Here is a 21,623-nt window from a genome sequence, read left to right as displayed (position 1 = left end):
ATCAAGACCCATTTAGTCCCATTTCCTACAACTCCCTGTGTCTAAACATGGTCCACAAAACATAACATATCGTTTGACTAAAGATGATGGAAAAAGTGACAAAGGTGGATACTGATCACATACACCCACAACCAACAGAAGGCTCATTTTGGACCTGGAAGTCTTCCTTAAGTGATCGGAATGACATTGGCAACATCAATAATGAGCATGATGCCAGTATCAAGTAAACAATATTCCCAAGTTCAAATGCCAAGTAACATGTAGCAAAATTTAACATTTATTTGTAGCTCTTCAGACCAACTCCAAATTTTGGATCTTTAACCCTATTATCCAAAAATTTCACTGGAAATAATGGACATGATGGCAAAAAAAGGAATGTATTGCTTTACCACCAGATTTTATTAGCAGTAGGATTCAGTATTCACATGGCTGCAGTTCCTAACATGGGTTGAGGGTGAGCAGAACCTCTTCCCTCACAGTGTCTTGGCTACAGAAGTCAAACCTGGGGAGAGAAAGCAAGACGTCAGCTCTTCCTGGCACACAGCTGGTGTGTCACCTGTGATGACAGCCTCTTCTCTGCCGTCAGTCTGAGTGAGGGTGACACCTTGTGCCTGAGACTAGATACTGGCTGTGGGAATACTTCTTGGGTATAAAGGACTGCATTTTCCTTTCCAATTTTATGCCGTGACTATGCAATAGCAGACAGAAAAGATATTATTGGACTCTCAAAGGACAGGGAAGATCCACCGGTCACAACCCTGGAGCACCTACTAAATACGGCATGTTGTCAATGAATGCACTGAGGAATAAGAGGGTTGGCAGCATGACAAGAAATCAGAGTTTTTTAAAAAAAGGAAAAAGAAAGAAGCCAGAGTAAAAATCCTGAGGTCCTGGTGTTACATTGGCCAGGTGTTCTTATTTTAATTCAATATTCAACTGAAATGATGATTTTACTCATTAAGACTGAATGATACTTAGGAGGCACATTTTCTTACTGGGGTGGGTTGCCATGCCCGCCTCCAGAGGATTTTCCCATCCTAGGGATTGAACCCAGGTCTCCTGCATTGCAGGCAGATTCTTTACCATCTGAGTCACCAGGGAAGCCCAACAAAATACATAAGCATATGTAAATGCCTGCGGCATAAAAAATGCTCAGAAAAGACTCTTTTCTCTTTATCTTCATTCTCTTCCCTGTAACTTAATGGCTAGCAGATGTGCAAATAGCAAATTAAAGGTTAAAAACGAATCTCAAAAGGGTCACAAGAAACGAAGAGCACATAATAAATATCGATAAAGGTGAGTTGAATTTGTTTTGAGGTAGTGAAGAATCTGCTGAAGTCAGATCTCCTGCCCCTGAATTGTAGCTTTGAGACTTCACTGAATTATCTGTAAAATGGGGATGTTAGTAGCACTTAGTTCCCATTACCACCATCAAGAGCGTAAACATAACCATTATTTGGAAGTGTTTCTCCTGTCCTTTGCAGTCTCTCCTTCCCATCCTAGTCCACTCACGGCCCTGGGTAGTTTGCTCACACATGTGAGCTGATCAGCAGTCTGCTGAGGATTTAAGGAGATTTTCCAGCTCTCTGAGATTCCCTGTTGGTAGCTTTCTCCTTGCTGGTCCTCAGGCCTATGAAATCTACTTGTCTTGGATTTTCCGGTTTCTCAGATCTGTTTCTTCAGGCCAGGTAGTGGGCTCTGCCTGAATTTTCCCTCTTCGTGGGACATCCTGGTTACTCTCTTAAGGCTGTAAGCCAGGACAATTTCAAGACTACATTATTTGTTTATCATCTCTCAGCAATCACTTTCCTTTGTTGCCTAATGTTCAGTATTTTAAAAACTGTGGTTTGATATATCTTGTCTGAATTTCTGTCTATTTCAGTGGGAAGGTAAATCTGGTCTCTTGTGTCTCCATCTTTGCCAGAAGCAAAAACTCCTCATTGGACTTACAGGAGGACTGAAGGATATGATGGAAGAAGCCCCATAGCTCTGTACCTCAGAATCGGGCTATATACTCAATACACTGGGCTGATATTAATACTTTTATGAGTATCGTCATCCTCAACTCACTGTTTCTGGTGATTCATTATGGTAAATGTCCTTTGATTCACTCACACTTCAGTCTTGATTAGAACCAGGGGTTGATCTTTGTCTTCACTAAAAGGGCCAATGATACAGGACAACCTATTTGTGTTCTTTGATAAATTGCATGTTTTCCTGGTAATTGAAGTGGCGATTTGGTGAATCCAGAAAGTTTGGGGAAGATACACATATTAAGCACACCCATAGCACAAAGCACAACTGCTAAATGAAACCAATCTTTTCACATTAGGATCATGAAACAAGATTCTCAATCTAACGGTTAATTTGCATCAGATCACACAATGAAAGTGAAAGCCGCTCAGTAGTGTCTGATTCTTTGTGATCTGTATAGTATATGGGATTCTCCCAACCAGAATACTGGAGCTGGTAGCTGTTTCCTTCTCCACCAGGGATCGAACCCAGGTCTCCCGCATTGCAGGCAGATTCTTCTGAGCTACCAGAGAAGCCCAGACGGTCATCCACAAATCTATTAAAGTTGTTTTCCTAAAGTTCTACAGTTTCTCCCAAAGAAATAAAAGGGGTTAGGAAGCAGCTATTGCTGAGACAGAGGAGAACCACTGCAGATTATTTAACTTAAAGTTGTTTTTCAGTGGGAGTAGAATTATAAATGTGACAATGCTTCCAATCTCTTTGGATTTGTATTACTTACACTTGTCCGTCATATGCTTCCACACTGATCTTGGATGCTCCCACTTTGGGTAGAGTTGGGTTGATCACATTGTTGTACCAAAGAAACTTAACCTTTTGCAAAACTCCAACATCCACATCTGAGTCAAATTCGTTGGATTCAGTACTGTCTGGTTTGAGAATACCGCTTGGGAGTGAAGGTAAACACATACATGAACATACTTAAATATACATATACATATATGTTTCTGAAACCAGCTTACAATGTATCTCTAGTAAGATGATTGATAGTACATTTGTCAGTCTAATGGTTAAATAAACACAGACATGCATGCTCAGTCAGTGGTGGTTCATTTGTCATCAATAAGTCATGTTACTTTAAAGTCAGCCTTACTTTGATAAAACTTCAAACACAATCCTCCCACAATTTAATAAATGATGACATCATGATGTCATTCTTTTCCAGTTGTTTCATGGGTAGAATAATTATTTAGTGATTATAAATCAGATGCCATACATCAAAATAAATAACTGTGGTTTTCTCAGGAAATAGTAAGGAAAAAATTTAGGAACAGAATTCTAAAACATATTAAGGTACAAGGGTGAAATAATGTCTTCCTTTTAATGGCATATGGCAGTTCTATAATTCTGAAGGGGTTTACAGCAAGTCTCTCCAGAATGTGCCGCTTCGGCAGCTGGACTATTTTGAGCTGAAGAAAATCAAGATGCGTCAGGTTCAAGAATAACTGCTCCTTTTCCCTTACCTGCCTAAAAGAATTTAGGTAGAAGGCCTGGCTCAGGAAGAGAAATATCGCCTGAGATAAGTACAAGGAATATGGCCTGGGTGTGACAAGCTGGCACGGAGCTCCGTGGGCCTGGAGATCCAAATTCCTCTCCATGTCCCATTGTCTCTGCCTGCCACAGCAAACTTTTGTTCACCAAATATTTGGTCTTCCCATCTTCCTGTCTCCCCTTTCAAGTCCCAGACCCCTGCTCCCTTCTCCTTAGCTCAGAGTGGCATATAAGCCTCAACTGTTTGATTGTAAGTCTCATATTACAGGAGCCCCATACGTACATTATTAAATTAGCTTTTCTCCTGTTATCTGTCCTATATTAATTTTATTACTAGACTAGCCAAAGAACCAAGAAAGGTAAAGCAAAAAACTTTCTTTCCCTGCATTCCCATGTGGTAATAAATAAGCTCTTATGTCCATGACATACATTATATGTGTGAAGGATTCCAACGTTTAAGGAGCTTAGAGTTTACTTACTTGAAAATTTCATACTGCTTAGAGTTTCCTTTATCTCCGAACAAAGAAACTAGTATGTGTCCTGTAACTCTCTTTCCAGACAGTGTGACAGCCACCTGATATCTCCAACCTACAAAGGGGAAATATTTGCAAAATATCAACTTTTAGAAAAATTACTCCAAAAACAGGATTCCATTACTGCTGAATTTTGAATTATTTTTGTCTGGTTGTGGTAGTTCTAATCACATAGTGATGGATGGGTATTCCTTTAACTAAATGTTCAGAGGGTTAACAATAGTGGGTGGGGGAGGAATACAGACTCTTCCCAAGGTCAAAAGATTTCAAGCCAAGGGACTAAGTAATATATTTTGCTTTCAACTTTTTTAACCTAACAATGTATTCTGGATCTTATAAGAACTTTATATTAAAAGATAACATGATATTTTCATCAGTTTATTTCATTTTTATAGATCACAGAAGTTTAGAGTATTATCATCTTTTGGTCTAAATAACCTACATTTATCTCAAATATTCTATAAGTCAACTTTCCATCATCACTGGAATTGTATTGAATCACTGGAGATGGTGATTGCACCCATGAAATTAAAAGACGCTTACTCCTTGGAAGGAAAGTTATGACCAACCTAGATAGTATATTCAAAAGCAGAGACATTACTTTGCCGACTAAGGTCCGTCTAGCCAAGGCTACGGTTTTTCCAGTAGTCATGTATGGATGTGAGAGTTGGACTGTGAAGAAGGCTGAGCGCCGAAGAACTGATGCTTTTGAACTGTGGTGTTGGAGAAGACTCTTGAGAGTCCCTTGGACTGCAAGGATATCTAACCAGTCCATTCTAAAGGAGATCAGCCCTGGGATTTCTTTGGAAGGAATGATGCTAAAGCTGAAGCTCCAGTACTTTGGTAATCATTTTATCAGTTCAGTTCAGTTGCTCAGTTCAGTCATTCAGTTCAGTCTGACTCTTTCCGACCCCATGAATTGCAGCACACCAGGCCTCCCTGTCCATCACCAACTCCTGGAGTTCACTCAAACTCACGTCCATCGAGTCTGTGATGCCATCCAGCCATCTCATCCTCGGTTGTCCCCTTCTCCTCCTGCCCCCAATCCCTCCCAGCATCAGAGTCTTTTCCAATGAGTCAACTCTTCGCATGAGGTGGCCAAAGTACTGTAGTTTCAGCTTTAGTGTCATTCCCTCCAAAGAACACCCAGGACTGATCTCCTTCAGAATGGACTGGTTGGATCTCCTTACAGTCCAAGGGACTTGCAAGAGTCTTCTCCAACACCACAGTTCAAAAGCATCAATTCTTCGGTGCTCAGCTTTCTTCACAGTCCAACTCTCACATCCATACAAGACCACAGGAAAAACCATAGCCTTGACTAGACAGACCTTAGTCGGCAAAGTAATGTCTCTGCTTTTGAATATGCCATCTAGGTTGGTCATAACTTTCCTTCATAGTGAATTGCTGTTTTTTGCTATTTAGAGCTAGCCTGGGCCAAATTGGGAAGGTGATAAAATTTAGCTTTAGTTTTTATTATGCAGTTAATCCTATTAACTCCCATACAAATAGTTTTTTCCCTCTGCTATGCCAGAAAAGAAACCCAGGGTCTGTCCCCAAGCCTCACCATTCCTACATCCTCTGATTTCCATCACCCATGGAGTCTAGAATCCTGATATCCCTTGAATCTGTCACCTCCTTTCCGTTTCCATAACCTCTGCTATCTCTCTCATGGATTACTTTTCTGTTTGTAAAAAAAACCTCATAATTTTGCACAGTTAAACTTTTAACAGAGTATGAAGAGGCTGGAGCAGAAGAAGCCTCCTGAATTCAGCACCAGTATCAATTGTGGAGAAATTTATTTTTATCAATTGATATCATGCATGCATGCCTGCTCAGTTGCTCAGTTGTGTCTGACTCTTTGCCACCCCCATGGACTGTAGCCCACCAGGCTCCTCCGTCCATGGGGTTTCCCAGGCAAGAATACCATTTCCTCCTGCAGGAGACCTTTCCGACCCAGGGGTTGAACTCACGTCTCTTATGTCTCCTGCATTGGCAGGTGGATTCTTTGCCATTGTGCCACCTAGGATCAGGCTCTAAATTCCGTTCTGCCCCTCAAATTTAGCCATGTTTACAGCAAGCATGGCATTGAAGTGTTTTTCCGTTTTGGAGAGGAGTGTTTAAAACTTGTACAGAAAAGCGACTTCACACATTTCCACTGGACATGATAAAATACATAGTATTGAGAATTTGAGACAAAATAGGAACTTACGGGCAAAATTGCTGGCATCACCGGTGTTTAGATAAAATATCTGGCCCTCTGATTTTGTTTTCCCAGGAAATCTGTCAGCATAATGACCCATCTGGGGGCAGCCTTCACTTGGACATGGGAAGCATTTGTTCTAGGGAATATAAGCAAATGGTGAACAAGAATGCTCTTTTTAAAAATAGCGTACGATCTTATTCTATGTATTGTTGAATTCTCACATATTCTAATCCCAATCCTGTTCTGATAGTAACAGAAGATTTTAACAGTGTCTCAACAAAGGTTAAAAATGAGTCTCATTATTTACAACAATAATCAGCTATTTCACTGTTAACACGATATTAAGAAAAAATTATAAAATTCACTTAAGATAATATATATATACATATATATATATATGTGTGTGTGTGTGTGTGTATATATATTTAACCTTTTCTCTTTTGCCTCTCTTAAGTTGCTCCACTTGCCCCAAGATACCCCTCTTGTTTTAGGCGGTCAGAATTTATTTTAGAAAAGTTGAAAAAGAAAGAGCAAGGTGATAATCAGCTTCTGATATACAAAATATAATCCACTGGGAGGACAATAGACTTAAAAGTCATTTTTCTCAACTTCTTTAGTTCCCACTTTTAGCATATCAAGGTCTGAAAGATTCAAATCTCAGAATCTTCCCAGTGTGAAGGGAACTTGTTCTAGTTGGTTATTAAGACTTAGGCATGAGGTGAGGGTCTGAAGAAGATTATATCATATAGGAAAATGTCCTTTCTTTTTGGATCAAGAAACGATGGAAAGAAAAGAGGGACAAAAATGAACAGAGGGGAGGTAGACAGGTAGAGAGATACAGAAATTCCTACTATGAAAGGGCAAGGCTGCCCACAGAAGAGGCAAGTGGTGAACTCCTGAATCAATGGACCAGATGGGCACTGGGCCAGATCTCAAGGTCTGCATCCAGCAAAAGCTAAATGGAGTCAGCCTGGAAGAGATACCCAACCTGCAAGAGTGGACATGCCCAGACATCACCTGCAGATGGCAGCGGTGAGTCCATCAAGGCGGTGGATCCTCAAGTTTTCCTTTCTGACCCTTCACACACACACACACACACACACACACCACCACCACCACCACCACCACCACCACCACCAAGATCATCTTGCCCAATACCAACTTGGAGATAGGTGACTCAAAGGCCGAGAAATCTGCAAAACTGAAAATGCTTTCCTATAAAAGTGTCTGAGCATTGCCTAAAAGGACTTTATATTATTGAATCCGGTTAAGTTTTAACTGGATGAAATTTAAAGCTTCTGTGTTGTTTGTTTTCCCCATTACCTAGAAAATGGGGGTTTGGAAAGAAAATTAAAAAGAAGCCAGGATGTTCTTGTTGTACATGCAAGCTATATTGTGAATAAAATATGTACCCATCTCCTTTCCCTTACACATAAGAGCTAACATTTGTTGAGTGCTAATTATTATACCTTAGGTTCTGGGCTAAGAAATTAGAACATGTTATCTCATTAATTCCTCCTACCATATGGAATTTACCATTTTATTTACATTTTAAAATGAAAAAAGTGATTTAGAGAAAATGTTTTGCCCCAAATCATTCACCTTTTTAGCTGTGGAACTAGGAATCAGATCCTCTCTCTTCATTGCTAAAGTATATCTACTTGATAATTATAACTTCACCTGCATGTTACTTGAAAATTTACATATTAAATATGTACAAATGCATATTAAATATTGTACATAGTAAATATGTACATGTGATACATATTAAATAACACACAGTATACATTTTTGTTTGAAAAAAATTATAGTGAAAGGAAAAGCAATAGTAAAAAAAATAAAGGCAATTGATATGTTATACTCAAGATCAGGGCTTCCCAAGTGGTGCTAGTGGTAAGAAACCTGCCTGCCAATGCAGGACACAAAAGAAACATGGGTCCATCCCTGGGTCAGGAAGAGCCCCTGAAGAAGGGCATGGCAACCCACTCCAGTATTCTTGCCTGAAGAATCCCATTGACAGAGGAGCTTGGCGGGCTACAGTCTATATGGTTGCAAAGACTTGGAAATGACTGAAGCAACTTAGCACACAGGCACACATTCAAGATCAGACTTAAGGATCTTAATTTAGATATCCAGAGGTTACCAAAAAAGATGCTAAAAAAAAATCTGGGCAATTATGTGATTGCACAGAAATGTCCACATGCCCACAATCCTATTCCTTTGTAAGGTTAACATTTAAGACAACTTTTCCACGGTCATCAGTGTCCTACAGCCATAGCTCAGGTTTCCAGAGACAATTTTTGTGCTTCAAATTATTTCCAAAGCAAGTTTTCACATTTACCCAACACACACAGAAGTGATAAAGAACAAGGTGGACACAGGCATTTCAGTTTACAAGTCCATTTCTCTAAAGTTCTCCCTTGCCTTATCACTATTAGAATAAACATACAATTGAAAGCATAAATAAGGTATCAGTCATATAGTAACATTCGCTGAGTGCATGCTGTGTGCGGTGAACCACACCAGTCATGAGAAGCGATGATCACAAAATCCTTCAGGTGTGAGAAACGATGTACTTACTGCACTGAAATCACTGTAAGAGGCACAAGGAAATCCAGCAAAGCCATCAGGGTTGAGGATGCTGTCAGCATAATACTTGTAGCTTCTTAAGTGATTACAGGCCACAAAGTCACGGGTTCCTTTGAAATCAGACATGATTACACATCAGAGACAGATGTTATTTTTCCAAGTTAATGTCATGTTTGGAACATAGTTGTTGAATAGTTTTCTCTAATTAGTGCAAACTCCTGGCAGCCACAGAACAAAATCATTTATGAAGGGTTGCTATTATTTGAGATGTAATCAGAAGTTCAGATTATAATAGTGATGCCACAGATGAATGAAATGGAAAAATAACTCTAGGAAAAAAGATCCGTCCATATAGATACAAGTATAATTTAGTGATGTATTCCCTGAGTTAGATTCTTGGAAAGTTGAATACAAGTGCATTTTCTTTCCGGTAGTCTGCTCATGTCCACTTCCCTCGGTGAAAATGTGTATCATGGGGATACAATAAAAAGTCCTTGGTTATAGAAAATGTGACACCTGTACCATATCAAAATATGTAGCATGTTTACCAAAAGAAAACACAGATTCTGCCCCAAGGAAATCTCCTTAAGTACATAATAAATAGGTTTACCTTCCCAGATCCCATTGATGTCAACAATCTGAGACAGAGCATTCTTCTGACATCCAGGCATTTCTTCTCCTCCATTTGGGAAGAAATCTAGGTGGCCCACAACTTGGCTCATTCCAAACCCTGAGAATTTTTAAAATATGGGAAAGTTGATGTCAACATACAGACTCAAAACACTCTAAAACGCTTATGTGTAAATTCAAAAAGCACTCCAGGAGGATGAATTGAGGGACTCACCCAGGTTGGGGATCATTGGGGCAGCATCCGTGTGAATTACATCCACAAACTGGGCATCGCTGGGGTCCAATCGGACCAATTCAGGTGTGCCCTCAAAGCAAGGCTCCGCTGGATCCAACCCTAAAACAGACAGAATGTGTCATATCAGTGTCTTATTAGTGGACAGACATGTTTGCCTCTCTCACTACTAACACACCCGAGTGCAAGCGCAGGTGGTAATCACGAGTAGGGCGTGCAAAGAGATAAGTCAGTTCTTCCGTAAGGTACCCTTTTCTGGAAGGAAATCTATGTCTAATTTACTATTTGCTTTAAAGTGAATTTTCCTTGAGCCGTGAAATATTCGTGGATACTTAGTCACTGGGTGAATTCTGTCACTAGCGCAGTTACAACGAAAGAGGTCAGACTCCGGGAGGTAGCACTGGACTCCTAAGAGATTTTCAGGCTAAAAGAGTTCCACCTACACTAACTCCCCTGAGGGCGAGGATCTTGGCACTCACAGTCACTGGGACCACAGTTTGACACAATGCCTGACTGAGCAGGTTCCACTGGACATTAATGGACTGTGAAAAGGAAAGTTCTCTCCAGCAAATTAAAGAGAAATATTCCAGTTGCCCTCGCCAATCCAAATATAACCAACTTATCTGAAGTATTAAAAAAAGAGAATCAGGAGTTTGGGGACAGAGTCGGAAGATGCAAGAGTAAGTAATCATTCCCTGAAATAGTCACCTCTCAGATCCAGGACAGCACAGTCTTTCTTAGAAATTTACAAGGTTTTTGCAGGACCTGGGTATCCAATATACGACTCCACTGGCTAAATGCAACCAGTCTGAGATTGGTAAAATAGTAGTTTTGATCTAATTAGCAGCTTGAGCTCTGGCAGCCCAGGCTCCCAGACTATCTGCCCCCACCACTTGGATTGTGGTTGATAAGGATTGGAATAATTACCAATTGCTGTGAAGCAGAATATAACTAATTAATACATTTTTTATCTCTTTGGGTTTAATTCTATTTATTCTATTATTTATGCTATTTATTTTATTCACTAAACTCATCCTTTGTGAATATCTGACAAAGAGAAAATAGATATGAATAAGACCGCCAGATGTTCTTAAGTCACGTTTTAGTCACATGTGAGTATTTATATGCTAAACAGGTCTCTGTAGGCCAAAGATCAGTATTAATAAACAATTAATAAGGTCTCAAAACACTCAGAGAAGGAAATGGCACCCCACTCCAGTACTCTTGCCTGGAAAATCCCATGGATGGAGGAGCCTGGTGGGCTGCAGTCCATGGGGTCGCTAGGAGTTAGACACGACTGAGCGACTTCACTTTCCCTTTTCACTTTCATGCATTGGAGAAGGAAATGGCAACCCACTCCAGTGTTCTTGCCTGGAGAATCCCAGGGACGGGGGAGCCTGGTGGGCTGCCATCTATGGGGTCGCATAGAGTCGGACACGACTGAAGCGACTTAGCAGTAGCAGCAGCAGAACACACTGATTTCTCTGATCCTGTGACCTAATTCGGAAAATGTAAAAACTTGTCTCCTCAGGTAAAAAAGCAGGTCTCTCTGTCAAATTTCTATCCTTGTAGACCCCATATAGGCTTCACTTAGGCCAATTTTGCAGCTTTTTACTGTTCTGACTTACCTGTGATGCGTCCAATAGCCCCACTGGTCCTCCTTCCTGCCTCCCCGGCAGCGTGGGCACCCAGACTGTGGCCAATGACGTGGACGTCAGAAAGTGAGTATTTAAATGATGACTGTTGAAAAGAAAACGCCTTCAGAATGTTTTCAAATTGGCAAAATTCAAGACGGGCAGAAAAGAGAGAGCTCTGAAAACTCAACTTTTAAGAAGACATGCTGCCCCTTCATAGCAATCAATTTTCAGGGATTCTTTTCATTTATAATAGAAAACGGCAACAGTTTAGTGCTTAAACTGGTGGAAGTGGCACTCTCTTTTATTGTTTCACTTCATAGAGGAAATCTTTGATGGTATGAGGACGTGTTGTCCTGAGGTGATGAAGCAAGTATTTGGATTAGAAAATAATAATGATTCTTCAACATATGATGTTGGGAAAACTGGACAGTTACATGCAAAAGAATAAAACTGGACCACTTTCTTAAACCATACACAGAAGTAAACTCAAAATGGATTAAAACTTAAATGTAAGACCTGAAATCATAAAACACTTGGAAGAAGCATAGGAAATACATTCTTTGACATCCATCTTAGAAATATTTTTTTGGATGTGTCAAAAGCAGGCAAAAGAAACAAAAGCAAAAATAAACAAACGGAACTAATCAAACCAAAACACTTTTTCACGGTGAAGGAAATCATCACAAACCAAGAAAGCAACTTATTAGATGGGAGAAAATATTTGCAAATTATATATTCCATAAGAGGTTGACATTCAAAACAGACAAAGAGCTCACATAACTCAATATAAAAAAAAATAATCTGATTAAAAAATGAAGGGAGGACCTGAATAGACATTCTAAGTCAGGCATACAGATGGCCAACAGACAGATGAAAAGATGTTCATCATCACTAATCATTTAGTTCAGTTCAGTTCAGTCACTCAGTTGTGTCTGACTCTTTGCAACCCCATGGATTGCAGCATGCCAGGCCTTCCTGTCCCTCACCAACTCCAGGAGCTTACTCAAACTCCTGTCCATCAAGTCAGTGATGCCATCCAACCATCTCATCCTCTGTCATCCCCTTCTCCTCCTGCCTTCAATCTTTCCCAGCATCAGGGTCTTTTCAAATGAGTCAGTTCTTCATATCAGGTGGCCAAAGTATTGGAGTTTCAGCTTCAGCATCAGTACTTCCAGTGAATATTCAGGACTGATTTCCTCTAGGATTGACTGGTTGGATCTCCTTGCAGTCCAAGGGACTCTCAAGAGTCTTCTCCAACACATCAGTTCAAAAGCATCAATTCTTTGGTGCTCAGCTTTCTTTATAGTCCAATTCTCACATCCATACATGACTACTGGAAAAACCATAGCTTTGACTAGATGGACATTTGTCGGCAAAGTAATGTCTCTGCTTTTTAATATGCGGTCTAGGTTGGTCATAGCTTTTCTTCCAAGGAGCAAGCGTCTTTTAATTTCATGGCTGTAATCACCATCTGCAGTGATTTTGGAGCCCCCCAAAATAAAGTCTGTTTCCATTGTTCCCCATCTATTTGCCATGAAGTGATGGGACCAGATGCCATGATCTTAGTTTTCTGAATGCTGAGTTTTAAGTCAACTTTTTCATTCTAATCTTTCACTTTCATCAAGAGGCTCTTTAGTTCTTTACTTTCTGCCATGAGGGTGGTGTCATCTGCATATCTGAGGTTATTGATATTTCTCCCAGCAATCTTGATTCCAGCTTGTGCTTCCTCCAGCCCAGTGTTTCTCATGATGTACTCTGCATATAAGTTAAATAAGCAAGGTGACGATATACAGCCTTGACCTACTCCCTCCCCCATTAAGAACCAGTCTGTTGTTCCATGTCCAGTTCTAACTGTTGCTTCTTGGCCTGCATACAGATTTCTAAGGAGGCAGGTCAGGTGGTCTGGTATTTCCATCTCTTTCAGAATTTTCCACAGTTTATTGTGATCCACACAGTCAAAGGCTTTGGTATAGTCAATAAAGCAGAAGTAGATGTTTTTCTGGAACTCTTTTGCTTTTTTGATGATCCAACGGATGTTGACAATTTGTTCTCTGGTTCCTCTGTCTTTTCTAAATCCAGCTTGAACATCTGGAATTTCATGGTTCATGTACTGCTGAAGCCTGGCTTGGAGAATTTTGAGCATTACTTTGCTACTGTGTGACATGTGTTCAATTGTTTGGTACTGTGGCCACTTTTGACTGAAAAAGGTTACTAATCATTAGGGAAGTGCAAATCAAAACTACAGTGAGACAACACCTCATACTTGTCAGAACGGCTATTACCAAAAAGACAACAGATACTGAGTGTTGGCAAGGATATGGAGAAAAGGGAATCCTCAAGGATGTCAGTGGGAATGTAAATTGATACAGCCACTATGGAAAATAGTATGGAGGTTCTTCAAAAAATTAAATACAGAACTATCATACGGTCCAGCAATTCCACTTCTGGGTATTGTTTCTAAGAAGATGAAAACATGAATTCCAAAAGGTATATGTGTTCCTATGTTCATTGCAGAATTATTTACAATAGCCAAGCTATGGAAACAACCTAAGAGTCTATCAATAGGCGCGTAAAGAAGATGTAGTACCAACATACTGTGTTTCCTTGAGCTTTGGTTTATTGTGCTTCACAGACACTGTGGTTGTTTTTTTGTGTGGTTGTTTTCTACAAGATAAAGGATTTGGCAACTCTGCTTTGAACAAGTCTAACAGCGCCATTTTTCCAACAGCATTAGTTCACTTTGTGTTTCTGTGTCACTTTTTGGTAATTGTCAGAATATTTCAAAATTTTCATTATTATAGTATTTCTTCTTATGGTGATCAGTGACCTTTGATATTACTACTGTAATTGTTTTGGGGTGCCACAAACCACACTCATGTGGATGGTGAATTTAATCAATAAATGTTCTGCTAGCTCCATGAATCAGACATTGCAACTATATACACTGGCACATGAAACTAATGGAATATTGTGTGGCAACTTTACCTCAATTTTTTAAAAGAGTAAAAGAAAAAAAATAAAGAAAGAAAAGAAAAAAATAATGAAAGCAATTACTTAAGCATTGTCAAGTTTCATATTTTCTAAGTTTTTAGTTAGCAAATCAGGTTAACTTGTTATCACTGTGCGTCTCTTCAAACAAACAAACAAAACCCCTAGTTTAATTATCATGTCAACTTGGCTTAATAACTGGTTATGTTAAAAGAACTAATAGTGGAATTCAGTAAATAGACCTTACCTGGTTGCTTGAATAATAGTACTTAAAATTAGTTTGATTTTAACTTAATGGGTGATGAATTGATGAAGTTCAAATTGATTTAATTGATGAAGCTTAAATCAAGATTTTTTTTTTGCATTTTTCTCTTCAATCAAGGAGAATGCAACTCTCAGTAGAAAAAATATTTTATCAATTCTCATACATGTAGCAGTTTTGAGGGGAAGAGAATTCAGAGAGGCATGTGCATGGGCTTTTATATAACCCAGAGTTAGTTACCTCCCAGAGTTAGTTACCTTAAGAACATCCACTAAATATGCCACCTCTGCACCCACAATCCGGATGTTCTGTGTGGCTTGCGTGTACCCTGTGCGGGAGCCGCCTTTCCAGTCCACACAGATGCAGTTCACACTTTCCACGCTAAACAGGTTCTGGTGGGAGGGACACAATAAATAGGTAAACAATTCAGGATCTTAACTAACTACTAACTAACACTCTTGAAGACTAGGATCAATTCTCTTCTTGACCTACACAACATCATGCTCGCTTTTTAACCCGAAGTCAGTAAACAAAACCTCTGTTACCGTTATAGAATACTTTTTAAAGCTTAACACTGGCTCTAAACTAGAGGTTTGGCCATAATGGGAAATGGATTCTTGGGATGTCTACACAACAGATGCAAGAATGTTTGTTTCGGGGAAAATTGTATAAAATGTGGTACAGTGGTTTGTCTCACTAGCACATCATCAACTACATAGAAAGATAAATCTAAGTTTTTGTATGAATGTGTTTTATTGTACATCACTGAAGTCATTTCACATAAAAATACAACCTTCCAGATATCTACTGGAAGTGAAGATCAGTGATAGTTTCATGAATGCTAGACCTGGCAGAAATTTTATTTGAGTATGTATTTATGCATATCCCCACCTTTTTGCCAAGAAGAATTTGAGAATGAAGCAACCTTAGAATTCATTTCCAACTCTTTCATTTTATAGAGAGTAAAATCCAAGGAGGGGAAACAATTTGCTAGTGTCCTGGTTAGCTAAGGATAGAGTCAGAACTGGAATTTAGGGCATTTGTTCTTCTAATTTAACCTACTCACTCCTCCATCTTGATGCCCAAAGCCAATCAAATGCAAGAAAAACACAGCTGCCTTTGGGATCTCAAAAATAAACTATACATATATCTGAAAATCTACATACCTTTGGAGCTGAGAATCGTAAACTTATCTTTTCTTCACTGTAGTATATAAATCTATTATTTACCCTCCCTCCTCCCCCAGCTCAATAATCAACTATAAAGTATTTTAGAAGACAAGTTGTGGCCTTACTGATTATTTCTAATCTTTACTGTCTTCAGGATCAGTCAAAACTCTCTCGGAGTTAATTCAGCCTTTAACTTGAGTCATAGGCAGGCCTGAAATAAGACCCGCTAAAGAAAAGACTGCATCTTGGTGCCGCAGTTGGCCACAAAAGCTTGATGAAGAAATGAATCAACGATAATGTTCCTCCAGCACTAGCAGTTACTCAGAAAATGTACTCTGTTTGATTTTCTGTCGTTTAAGTCTTCATTATCACAGGGCACATAGCCAAAGGCAAATTCAAGAAAATAGGATCACTACTGTTGAAGAGCCAGAAATGAAAATCTACACAGTTTTTCAAGCTATCACTACCATAGGAGATCAACGAGTAGCAAGTGAAAATCACAGGAAAATAATTAGTTTGGGCAAAATGAGTTATCTTAGTTCTTCACACAGAAATCAAAGCCTACTGAAGAAATGAAATAGGAAATGAAATGCAATGCAATGCAACAAACGCTGCATCCATATGGCAGCATTGTGAAGATGCTGAAATATCTCTGTATTAATTACTAAATAATCATTACTTAGAGCCACCACACGCCTGCCAGCTTTGCTGGTCTGACCTCCACCCTGTCACCTCCTGGACCTCCTCTGGGAACCCCAGGCCCAGTGAGGTCAGAGGATACTCCAACCTCCTGCTGACAGGAATCTGTCCTGACTGGGTGGGGCCTTGGCTTCTCTGTTGTTAATTATCACTCTGGAAACAAACTTCATTAAGAGATATTTACAGTCCCACCTTGCAAATACTCTGCAGCCAGTTTTCATCTCCCTTGTCTGTGAATCCATGAATAACAAAGCGGGTTTTTCTATTTGTTTTGAAATTGGAGTTTGCGATGATTGATGCATCTGCAACAATTTCCTGTTTGGGGGAGAAAAATGTTTAACGTCAATTTCTGAGAGTATCCAGTAGGACTGCCTGTACGAGAAGGGAAGTGGCAGATGGGAGAAGACTACTGAGTCTCAGGGTCCTTGGGAGTAAAGAGCCTCTCATTACAGCCAAGCTATTTCCAAACATCACCAAGGCACTACTTTTCAGATGTTGTAAAATTTTTGCATTTGCTCTACTTGGGTAATGTGTCTGCTATAATATTGGAGGCAGAGGATGAGATGATTAGATAGCATCACGGACTCAATGGACATGAATTTGAACAAACTCCGGGAGGTGGTGAAGGATAGAGAGTCTGGCGTGCTGCAGTCCATGAGGTAACAAAGAGTTGGACACGACTTAGAGACCAAACGACAGCAACACAATACTGGTGGTGGGTCTTGTCTTTGACCAATGGAAAACTACACATGTATGTATTTCATAGATACAAAGTATGTTGGGAGATTATACACAAATCTGGAGATTATATATAATAACCATTTTTAGAATATTGTATTAAATGCACCATAGAGGAACAGATACTTTAAACATGTTATCAAACAAGGCTTTAATAAACAAGTTAGATAAAATAACACTTAAGCTCTCTGCCTTAAAAATCTCCACTGTGTGACCTGTTCTTTTTAGAAGACAAAATTCAGTATCCTTATTACATAAAACAGATGAAACTTAGTTCTGAAAACAATGAGCGTTCTTACTTGAAAGCTGTTTGGGTTCTCATTAGTGTATAGGAGGAAGCGAGTGTTGACTTCTTCTGGAGACCAAGGCAATACTTTGAGAGGTCTTTCTATAATTCCTGCCCAAGGGGAATCATCACTGAAGCAGCCAAGTCTATCGTAACAGACTTCTTTTCCTGCAACCACACAGCAGTGTTAGTTTCACCAGAATGCTCTTTTTAATGGTCTCCCTGCCAATGTTTGAGTTAAATTACTTTTTGTGACTTGTTTTCTTCCTCCACATCCTCAGATACCTTCTTATCCACACACTCACAAAACTGCTTCAACACACAACATCCCAGTTAAGGACATGCTGCTGCTTCTCGTTTCTACCACGTAGGACCGCCTCACTCCCCTTCTGTCCTTGTCCAGGCCCATGCTAGGGCTTGATTAAGACTCTCAACTCAGATGTCTTCTTTGGGCCTCTGGTGCCCAAGAAAGGAGTAGCTTTGTGTCCCCAGGCCTTGGAGTAGGGGATGAAATGCTTACCTTCTCTCAACCATCTTCTGACTTTGGGTTTGGGGTTGAGAGCTTAAGTTTCTTGCAAATGCCCAAGCTTTATATATCTACCTGGGTGAGTATTTAGGTCTCACCCTATTGGATATATTTAGGGGCATCCTAAATTCTTGTGATGAAAAAGGCTGTTCGCAAATAATCAAATATAAAGCCCATGGTGGGGCTTCCCTGGTGGCTCAGTGGTAAAGAATTCACCTGCCAATGCAGGAGACACGGGTTCAACCCCTGATCCAGGAAGATCCCACATGCCATGGAGCATCTAAGCCCACACGCCACAACTATTGAGCCTGTGCTCTAGAGCCCAGGAGCCACAACTCCTGAGCCCATGTCCCACAACTACTGAAGCCCCCATACTCTAGAACTCGTGCTCCACAAGAGAAGCCATGGCAATGAGAAGCCCACAGGCCACAGCTAGAGAGTAATCCTCGCTTGCCACAACTAGAGAAAAGCCAGCGCAGCAACAAAGACCCGACACAGCCAAAAATTAATTAACTAATTAATTAAAATAAAATAAAAAGAAAGTCCATGGTTTGACACAACTCTGCACTTGAATGTTAACCCATAAAAGAACAACACAAAGGAAGGGTTATCCAGGAGCTACACCATTAACAGTAGGAATGGCAGTTGTTGTTGGGATGCATTCTTGAAAACTTACTATGTGCCAGGCACCAGGCAAGATGATTTATATACATTATCATACCTATGTCTCACAACTTCTTACAGTAGGGGTGGCATTATTATACGCCCAGTTGACAGATGAAGATAGTGAAGCACAGAGAGGTTAAGAATTTTGCTCAGGGAAATACAGTTGTGGCTGGTGGAACCCGGGTTCAAAGTCTACACATGACTCCAAGCTAGGATTGCTAAATTTAGAAAGGAAAATGCAAGTTAAATTGGAGTTCCAGATAAACAATACATTTTTATTGTAAAAATAACAATAAATTTCAATTCTACTTTTTATAATGATAAATTTTTTTATTTATATGAATGTGGCATATATTCTTGGTTTTATCTGAAATTCAATTTTAACAGGGTGTCTTAGCTTTCACCTAGCAGCCTTACTCCCAATATCTATGCTCCTAATCATGGATTTCTCCTACTCACTTATTCCTCATCCTCATAGTGGCTTGAATTCAGCTGTTGTAGCCTTTTTTCCAAGTATTGAGCAGTAAGTCTCTTCCGGCATGACATAAATATTTTTTCTTACCTACGACTGCTCCCAGCAACAGTGAAAGTGTCCAGATTAGCAGCATCTAAATAAAATTTTAAAATATAATTGAGTCCAGGTAAGTAAGTTTTTAAAAGATTGGCATAATACAAGTCTGAATGGGTAAATTCGAATAAATTAGACAACAACCTTCAGACTCACCGTGGCAGTTCTGTCGAGCTCTACGCACAACCAGATAGCACCTAGAGGTCCTTTTATAGGCAAATCTTATCTTTTTGAGCAGTGCCATGGAAAAGTGGCATGAGAAAAGAGGAGGTTCCAAGGATGTACTTCTAATTTTAGTCATAAATAAACCACGACTGATAGAGTAAGTAAAGTTTTCCACCGTAGTTTTCAAAAGATGAGAAAACGGTAGATATGAATAGTTCTGTTTTAATGGGATTATAATGTTTAGAATCATCATAAGTTCATTGTAGTGAAGTTTCTGGTCTGTCCCTTTATAGTTTTCAGTTTTCTGGGCTGGTCTGTGGGTATGTGTGAAACTAAATTGTTTCCACGGATTTGACAGCCATAGTCTTGACAACAAATACTGAGAGCTTACCAGCCCATGCAATTTCGTACAATCTTGCCTTACCCTCCAAAACAATGAAATAGACGCAATTCTTCAAGAGATCTCATTTCTTTGGAGAAAGCTGTTGATATTTTATTTTGATAGTCCATAGGACTAGTTTGTTTCTCAACAATAACGTGGAAGACAGAATAAATGAACTGATGAAAGGAACTGGGGGTACTTCTAAGAACACAGAGGTGAAATCAGTGACCCTATCACCAAATGAAATTATCCATAAGAGAAAAACCAAATTCAACTTGGAAGAAAATGGTCTGGGAAATATAGTATGAAGACAACTAGAATCTATCACCTAATCTATCAATGGGTGATAGATTGCTTAAAATTAATTTTAGAAAGACTGTGGTAGGATACCATAATTTTAAGAGATCACAGCATTTGGCCTGACAGCATCACAGATATTGGTTGAATGATTTGAAATAGCCACACATTTGTAGGTCAAAAATGGTCAAATAGTCCAGTTCCCTGACAGAGTTTACAGATTCAGAAAAAAAAAAAAAACCACACAAAACGATTTGTGCATGAAGAAAATTCGGGAAAGTTGAACAAGGGAAATATGAACACCAGGACAGAAGCTGCAAGGAAAGGATTCCATGGATGGGAGCTGTGGCAAAGTCCCACTGGATCCTTCCAGTCTCAGCATTTAATCCCATCCTTAGGGACTTTTCCCAGTCCTGATGAGGTTGGTTTTCCTCTCCCCTCTAGAAACACTTCCCTTCAGAACTAGCCTCACGTGACACCCATCGCAAGCAGCTGTGGATCAGAAACTGACCAGGCTGGGATTCTCTAGGCCATGTCATATCTCAGTATCTAGCCAGGTTGGTACGAGACGGTCCCTGAACACATCCCCCTTGCAAGAATGAGCAAACAAATGAGAGAATGAATACAAAAAACAATACAGCTTGAATCATTGCTATAGTAACAACTGCCTACACAAACTCACATTAAAAACTGTGATTTTTAACTTAAAACAAGCAAACAGAAACAAAACAAAAAAAAGAGGGGGGGAAACAAGGTTCACACTGGGGTTTCAGTTCAGTCAGTCACTCAGTTGTGTCCGACTTTTTTGCAACCCCATGGGCTGCAGCACGCCAGGCCTCCCTGTCCATCACCAACTCCTGGAGTTTCCTCAAACTCATGTCCATTGAGTCAGTGATGCCATCTGACCATCTCATCCTGTCGTCCCCTTCTCCTCCCACCTTCAACCTTTCCTGGCATCAGGGTCTTTTCAAATGAATCAGCTCTTCACATCAGGTGGCCAAAGTATTGAAGTTTCGGCTTCATCATCAGTCCTTCCAGTGAATATTCAGGACTGATTTCCTTTAAGATGGACTGGTTGGCTCTCCTTGCAGTCCAAGGGACTCTCAAGAGTCTTCTCCAACACCACAGTTCAAAAGCATCAATTCTTCGGTGCTCAGCTTTCTTTACACTGGAGTTTACTATAAAATAAAATACATTCCGTGTGAATTACCAAGTAATTCATACAGAATTTCTAAGTAGGCATTTTAGATAGTACAAATTTAATCCATAATCTAGGTGATCTTTGTTCAGTATAGATTGTAGATTTAGGACTAAAAGTCACTAAGTTCTGAAACAGAGACTAGAGTCCATGGAGAATTTTTTTTTTTTAATGTTTATCTTTTATTTATTTATTTATTTATTTTTTTAATTTAAATTTATTTATTTTTTATTTTACTTTACAATTCTGTATTGGTTTTGCCATACATTGACATGAACTGAGACAGGCTCAAATTTTAGAGTGCTTTGGGAAGAGTCAGTTTCCAAAACTGTT

At 39.6% G+C, this 21,623-nt stretch overlaps 1 protein-coding gene across 2 annotated transcripts; it reads right to left on the bottom strand.

Annotated features, from left to right (window-relative positions):
- Positions 1-407: 407 nt before the first annotated feature.
- Positions 408-19,288, bottom strand: LOC120873966 (pancreatic lipase). 2 transcript variants are annotated; one of them, XM_040255167.1, is made up of 12 exons: positions 19,243-19,288; positions 17,487-17,656; positions 16,657-16,779; positions 14,854-14,988; positions 11,338-11,449; positions 9,692-9,811; positions 9,458-9,577; positions 8,839-8,957; positions 6,265-6,394; positions 4,002-4,110; positions 2,753-2,917; positions 408-502 (listed from the first exon to the last, which is right to left on the bottom strand). In XM_040255167.1, exons 1-12 carry the CDS (start codon positions 19,286-19,288, stop codon positions 439-441), a joined length of 1,413 nt encoding a protein of 470 aa, XP_040111101.1. In that variant the 3' UTR covers positions 408-438. The 2 variants fall into 2 exon arrangements, with proteins under 2 accessions (XP_040111101.1, XP_040111103.1); XM_040255169.1 differs by having other exon boundaries at positions 17,502-17,656.
- Between the last annotated feature and the right edge of the window lie 2,335 nt (positions 19,289-21,623).

This window comes from Oryx dammah, unplaced genomic scaffold (assembly GCF_014754425.2).
Source record: "Oryx dammah isolate SB20612 unplaced genomic scaffold, SCBI_Odam_1.1 HiC_scaffold_14, whole genome shotgun sequence".
NCBI classification, from domain to species: Eukaryota; Metazoa; Chordata; class Mammalia; order Artiodactyla; family Bovidae; genus Oryx; species Oryx dammah.
The sequence above is the reverse complement of the archived record's forward strand: the minus strand, read 5'-3'. Positions and strand labels throughout refer to the sequence as shown.